We start from the raw sequence: 7,500 nt of genomic DNA, 5'->3' as shown, positions 1-7,500 counted from the left end.
GGGGTCGGGTGGTAGTAGAGCCAGATCACCTCGCTGAAGGTTGGGGGAGCTCCGTCTCCTCGAGAGCGGTTTTAGGCAGGGGCCAACAGGGGCCAACAGGGGTCAGTGAGCTTGGTCCCCCCTGTGGCCACCCCTCCTAAAAGAAGAGCCCCCACCCCTCATAACACATACACAGTATTCGACTCAACAACCGGACTCACAATCTAGTATTAAATTCTGTTACTGAAACAAATATAAATCATGGTATTTAATGATGTGCGCTATTATTTGGCATAATATATTTTTTAAAGCGATCATCTTTGCCCTTTTTCACCTGGGTTTAATGTTCCCCTCTGGCCCCAGTTTGGCCCCCTCAGTTAAAGTGGTCTAGAACCGCCACTGCAATCGGTTATTTGTAGAGTCTTAAAGTAAACGATGATCCGGAGGAGAGGTGTCACGTCTGTGGAGTTGCAGGACGTCGTCTGGCAGTCGTTTAAATGTAGATGTAAAGAAAAGGTGTTAAAGCTCTATCCATCATTCTTTTACTTTAACCTTCATTTAAAGTCATGTAAGACAATCTAATTTCTTCTTCATGTGTTTCTCTAAACAAAGAAGTGAATGAGGGTTTTCTGTCCTGTGATTGGTCCCCTGAAAACTTGACCTCACCTGTTCCAAGTTAAAGAAAAGACGACGAACACCTGAGGACCAAAAACAACCGACTCAGCATTTCATTTCTGCTTAACTGCATGCTGTCTCTGATCTGTTTTAACTAACTCTCTCTCTCTCTCTCTCTCTCTCTCTCTCTCTTCTGACCTCACATGTTCTCCATCCTCATTCCAAACTATCTCACTCACTTCTTGATTTACTCGCCCATCCCTCGATTCTCTGTCATCCTTATTTCTCTTCTTCTTTCTGCTCTCTCTGCCTTTCCCACAATCCTTTCTGCTTCTCTCTTCTTCTTCTTCTTCTGGGTTCTTAACTTCTCGGGTTTTGACTCTGACCTCTCCTGTCTTCCTCCTGCCCCCCCCCCCCCCCCCCCCCCGCTTTCTTTTTCTTGCTTTTTGTCCGTCTTGTCTGCCGTCTTGTCCGTCTCCCTCACGTCTCTCTGTCCTGGTGCGTCGCCTCGTCTCATGTTAAACGTTTGTGTGTGTGTGTGTGTGTGCGAATCTTTGTGTGTGGCTCTGTATTGCCCCCCCCCCCCTTCCCCCCCCTCGGACCGCCAGGCCGTTTGGACAGCCCGTTCTTGAGGCAGCAGCACAGTCCCAGCAGCCCCAGTCAGACTCCCCCAACCCGGGGCACGTCACCCGTCCGCACCCAGCCACATGCACGGACGCAGCCCGCCGCTGCAGCCGGTAGGTACAGCACATAACCGATAAACAGCAGAAGAAGAAGATGGAAGGACACCAGCAGCTTGGACAGCATCGACCCCCCCCCCCCCCTCACAAATAGGAAACAGAAAATGAATGACTTGAGAGTGAAACAGCATGTGAACTGAAAATGATTTGCACTTTAACAAGTACAGCTAAAAGGGCTAGCACGGCTAACCCACAATAAAGAGGAGAAAATGATCCTTCAAATAACTCACAGATGATTGTTTTACATATTTTTAATCTAACTGGTCAAACTGAATGAAATACTTGCATGAAAAAACCCAAAAAGTCTCTAATTTTATGAACGCTGGGTACAGACAGGAAGTAGAACTGTTACGATCAACACTGAAGCTAACGCTGCTGACAACCAACTTAAACGAGCTGCTCAGGAGGAAACCTTTACCGACCTCCTCGGGTGACCAGAGCAGGTCGCCAATGATTTTCAGACGATGCAGTGTAGCTAAACTACAGCTAACTAAGTAACACTAGCTTGCTGGCAAAACTGGCCAACCAAGGCCGGATCAATGCTACAAAGCTAAGATACAGCTAGCGGACTAACATTGGCTTGGTTGGGAATAAAGACAAACCGCTAACTAGCTAAAGTACTCAAATATTTCCCTGGGGATTTCTGGTAGGTGAATTAAAAACTCATTATTTACAAATAGTTTACTTTATTAAGTTACCAAGCAACCAACGCCAGATTCATGCAGTGTAGCTTAATCACAGCTAGCTAGCTAACAATTAGCTCGCTGTAAAGACAAAATATCAAATGGCAAAAGTAGCCAAACACTTTCTAGTCTTGATAAAAACCCTTTGTGTCATCCAGTCTCTCTGGGCTCGGGAAAATGGCAGATACATTTGCTAGCCTGTTACCTCATCCACCAACCAGAGCCAGACAATGCCAAGTAGCTAAGTTACAGCTAGCTTGCTGACATTAGCTTGAATGCAAACAAACTTCTAACTAGCTGAAGTAGACTAATACTTTCTTAAGTGGATATAATCAGTTATTTCACTCACTGGGGTAAAAATGTGCCGACCTTATCAGCTAACCAGATCCATGTAGCATAGCTAAGTTATAGCTAGCTGGCTAACCTTGGCTTGCTCACTTTTCAACAACCTTGTTTAGCAGTAAAATTAGGGTTCAACTCAAAATGACTGGCCTTCTTCTTTGTGAGATGAATCGCCCTTCCACCTCGTTCCATGACACTTGGGGGCACGTAGCTTTCTTTAAAATCTCTTTGGAGGACGTAATCGCTCTCAGACGTTATCAGAACAAAACTGTTTTGTTTTCAGTCCACATGCATTTTCATCTTCTCCCCATCAGAACTTCATTTTCATAAACCACTCCACCTTGTAGGCCACATGAAGCACTCTCTCACACCCTACACATCTGTGCACCGACCCTTTTAATCACCTCACCACTCCCTGCAGAATCCCCCAAATACTAAAAGACAACCTTCATCTCCCCAGACTTCAGAAATGTTACACGGCAGATTTTAGTATTTAAGGCAGAGTTAGTGGAAGGGGTGTGGCTCCACCTGCCAGATCCCATCTGCACATCTATCGGCTCCAAACATCATCCAGAGCAGAATATGTCAGCAGCTGTTGCTGGCTTATTTTGGCTTCAGTTTAGACTGAGACAGGATAGATGGAGGCATTCATAGTTAGTAACCATCACACCCGTCTGAAGGCTCACCTACCTAACCGCTTTGGCACCTTCCAAGCGTCTCCACTAACACGCATTAGTTAGCATTCCATTCACCTCCAGTAAGCTGTAAAAACCTCCTTTATGGCTGTGGACCATAAAGCTGTTTGTCGGTTTGTGTGGTAGATGTTGAGTTTGTCGTCCCCTCAGTCTTCATCCTGTAGATGTCGTCCAGTCAGCTGCTGATGTCTCATTATTTTTATAAATGTTTCTTGTTATTTTCTGATGTTTTTTAATGCTTAAAATTTACACCACAGTAATGTCTCTCAGGGATAATGAGCTGTTACTCAAACTTCAGAATCTCACTGGTTTTTCTATCACCTTCTTCCTCTTCTGATCCTGAACCTCATGGCTCTGATCCGGGACGGCTTCACCTGTTTGCACACACACACACACACACACACACACACACACACACACACACACTCTTCCTGCTGCTTTTAACCCTCACCAACTGACTAACCTGTGAGTGTTTCTGCATCAATATGACGCCGTAAAGCCGCCCGTCAGTCGCCATCTTTGTTTGTGGGCCGTTGACTAAATATGGATCTTTGTCTTTTGAACTTTGTGGAGTTGATCAAGTTGCAATTCTGTCGAAGGATCATAACTGTGATTTTGTGTATTTGAATCCAGGAACTACAAGAATCAGACACCTCAGACCAATTTCCAGAGCACACTGTTTATTTTGGGATTGAAACGCCCTCAGCCAATCAAAACCTTTACGGAGGTTCTGTTTTTTTACACCATGGTCCATTTTCTTACATACTTCATGGGTCTGATTAGAAGACAAAGTTACAGATTGCTACAGTAGATTTCTTCAAAACAGGATGACATGGCAGCTGAACCCATGTTCTTCTTCGTGGCCCTGAAAGTGTGTCATAGCATGAAGGATCGTAACAGAGGAACTGTCTGTTCAAAAGTGAAATGCTTTTGGTGACGCTGGTTTAGCTAGGTAGCCTCTTTGACCATTCCTGGTCCTGGCCTTATTTCATGGCGGTAATCCCCGCTCTCCCTCTCTCCTGTCTTTCTACAGCTGAATCAGATCAAGGCTCAAAATGCAGAGCTTTGTTAACGCTGCTGTGAAAGACTTGCTACATAAAAAGAGCTACCCAGGACAACAACCTGAGCCATCAGTTTGAATTCACATACCTGGATTAGGGGGGCAGTCGGCCAAACGTTTAGACTAAAGAAAGCTGCTGGAACAATTCTAAAGCTTTGTCTGTTTGTAGACCCCAACATGTGTAAGAAACAAAAGGATTTCAGTTAAAAGGCTCAAAGGTCCACTAAGGCTCTTCTTTCTGCGCTGGCAAACCAGTTCAGTCTGCGCTCAGCTTTTTCAACAACAACGTAGGGAACAACTTCCAGGTGTAGAGATGCTGCTGATGCCAGGACAGCAAAAAGTTCGGCCACTGGACACAGTCCCTAAAACTACCAGAATCCCCCTTGAACTGAAGTGTTCTCATCAAAACAGATTAAGTTCTAAACAATGTAAACGGGCTATTTTTCTTACACTAGCATTTTTGCTGTTTCCCAGCAGTTCCCTAAATGTCAGCTTCCACTAAAGGTACGGTAGAAAACGAGCTGTTTCAGGGTGAATAAACAGTCCAGAAATGCGTGATGCTTTGGGAAATGGTCGTTAGTTCTGTAGTTCCTGGGCTGAGCTGTGAAGACCACCCTTATGATCTGCTGTGTTTGATACTGCATGTCTGTAGGTGTTGTAGTGGCACATATGATGCTGGGTGGGCAAAGAGGAACCACTTCATCCAGACTGTTGGATTCTACCTTCTCCAAACATTTTCTACACTGGCGTTCATCATCAGTAATGATTTTACCAAACAGTCCAACAGCTTTAACAAGTGGTTGGATTTGGAGGTTTTTGACCACCAGCTGAACCCACCGGTGTAGGACAATGTTAGGCTGGATGTGATTTGTCAGTTTAACGGGGTCAGACATCTCAGTCAGCCTTTTGTTTCCACTGACTCTGTTGTTCTTTCATCTGTGGTTTATTATGTTCGTGTCCTCTGGGAAATCCTGTTCTGGTCTCTGAACAGGACGTCTGACTTCAACAAGCATGACATCATCAAAACATCCGAGTAAAAAGTGACATTTCATTCTGGAAACGCTTCTCTGACTGTGACACATAATGAGCTGTATTCTCACCCTGTGACTCACCCATGATGTGTCAGGATACATCCCATAGCATAATGATGAATGTCTAAAGCTGGCTGCTTCATGACTTACAGGATTATTTTGACTGTCTTGGTGTTTGTGACCCTGTCCTTGAAGGAATGTGCTACTGTCCCGGCCATCTCACAATACTCCCTTCACATCGGTGACATGCCATGTTTGTGTCACCAAATCAATTTGAAAGTCACAAGGCGACAAAATGTCTCGCTCTGTGATTCAATGGAGGGTTGCCAAATCTCATGACGTTGGAGTGCTTAGTTCACTGTCAGGCAAACTCAGCATCTCCGTGTTAAAGAAAACCACCTGGCAGTTTCCGCTCAGAGTTTATTTTTCGACAGCGCTCACTGTAATCCAAATCTAACTGGACAGAGCAGATCAACTCGGACAGGAAGTCAGACAAGGGAATACATAGTGTCCAGTTAATTTCAAAATAAAACACAACGTGCAGACTCCCGATCTAATGTCCCATCACTTAATCAACATAACGTCAAAACAGGAAACAAATGTACAACAAATTAATCTCAGATAAAGATACGTGTTATTCTCGTTAGTGCCGTGTGATCTTGTAGTTCTCTTGTGATCTTCTGAACTCGTGAGTCTAGTTGCTCATGGTTATGCTTCGGAAACGTTTTGTGATCTGTCAGTAAGAGTTGAGAGCCGAGTAAGCAGCTGGATGTCTTTATGTATCAGGTCAAGAGTCAACATGCTATCACTTGTTAATTCATTGTCTTTGAGAGACTTCATGGCAGACAATCCAAAATGTCTCGTTGTATTTGACTTAAGACTACAAATATGGACCTCATGGTGGCGCTAGAAGGAAAATTCACATGATCACCAAAGTCGTTGAGGTTAATCACCTGGGAACAAAAAATGGGCGTACCAAAAATTGTGCCAATCCATCAAATGGTTGTCGAGATATTTCAGTCAAGACCAAAGTCAACTGATCTCCAGACTGACTGGAAATAAAGCTGTGGAGTCCAGATCCAGTCCCTTTAAGAACAGGACTACATTGCCCTCATTCTTCCATTGTCTAACACCAGCATTGATCTTCAACATTTCAGGGTGCAGTGTTGCTCTGTTTGCTTGTCATGTGAAAGCAGAAGTGATGTGGTTGATGTGTTTTGTTGTACGTGTTGAAGCAACACAGGATGTTACCATGGAGATCAAGAAATCAGGAAGGATTCTGGCTTTGGAGATTCCTTTGAACACCATTTGATTCAGGAAGAAGAAAATCCTAGTTTGAATTAAAGTAGACTTTGAAATGGATTGGCGTCCATTAAAACACTCAAAGAAATAAAAACACATCTGTGAGACTTCAACACATTTCCTATTCGAGTGTCAGGCTGTTGGTCCTCCAGGCTTTGGGATGAAGACTTTCTTCTTTTCAATATTGTTGTGCAATTCTGTTCCTCTAGGGGGCGATGACGACGAAGCGAGCACAGACCGAAACATGGCTGCTGTGTCGCCCATACCCAAAATAGTCACCACGCCAATCAAAGAAGACTTCCGCAGAGACGAGGACGACTGCAGAGACGAGTGGGGTAAGAGTGGAAACGACTTCTTTAGCCTGTTGTGGAGTGGCTGTGGCTCAGTGGTGGAGTCGGTTGTCTCTTAAAGGGAACAGTGGTTCGATCCCCACAGCTCCCCAGCAAGCCAGAGGTTGAAGTGTCCATTATTACAAAGAAATATTTGACTGAAGACAAACCTGTAAGCTAGTGTAACAGATGTAAGTGAGGCATAGAGGGAGGCGACACACGGTCTGTTTCCAGACGATGAATTCAGTCCTGCAGAAGACGATGAAACACCTTAGAGACCAAGACCTTCTGGTCTCTTGATTCTGCACCTCTGCTCCTAAACACGCAAAATAAAGTTTACACTTGGAAATATCTGCGAGGCCACAGTCATCATGTGACACAGGGTGATGTCCAAAACACTACGTTAAAACAGCGTCTGAAGTAATTCTCTCCAAACATCGGATGAACATATGAATATCATCTGCAAACAAAATACACCAAAGGTTCCACCTGGAGTAGTTTATTTATTACAGTAAATATGAACGAAGGCCCCTAAATCATTGTATTATTAATCTGTTTTCTTCCCCCGGTCCTCTCCTCAGATTCGGTGCCAAAGCAGGATCAGAAACCGCCTGTCCAGGAGTCCACGCCCACCAAACCTGTTCAGAGCGTCGCCCCACAGTCCCGGGACTCGTCCAACTTCTCCGTGTGGGAGTCCGGGACAGACAGCCTGGTCAACCTGTGG

At 44.7% G+C, this 7,500-nt stretch overlaps 1 protein-coding gene across 1 annotated transcript in view; it reads left to right on the top strand.

Moving 5' to 3' along the window:
- dbn1 (drebrin 1) overlaps window positions 1–7,497 on the top strand; it is a gene marked incomplete at its 3' end in the record, with an annotated part of 17,975 nt that extends 10,478 nt beyond the window's left edge. The window contains exons 10-12 of the mRNA XM_061034222.1: window positions 1,203–1,331; window positions 6,657–6,782; window positions 7,358–7,497. Of these exons, the coding sequence (XP_060890205.1) occupies window positions 1,203–1,331; window positions 6,657–6,782; window positions 7,358–7,497 (395 nt within the window). The remainder of the gene's footprint in view (window positions 1–1,202; window positions 1,332–6,656; window positions 6,783–7,357) is intronic.
- Between the last annotated feature and the right edge of the window lie 3 nt (window positions 7,498–7,500).

This window comes from Labrus mixtus, unplaced genomic scaffold (genome assembly GCF_963584025.1).
Source record: "Labrus mixtus unplaced genomic scaffold, fLabMix1.1 SCAFFOLD_177, whole genome shotgun sequence".
Lineage (NCBI taxonomy): Eukaryota > Metazoa > Chordata > Actinopteri > Labriformes > Labridae > Labrus > Labrus mixtus.
This window is presented reverse-complemented; position numbering and strand designations above follow the sequence as displayed.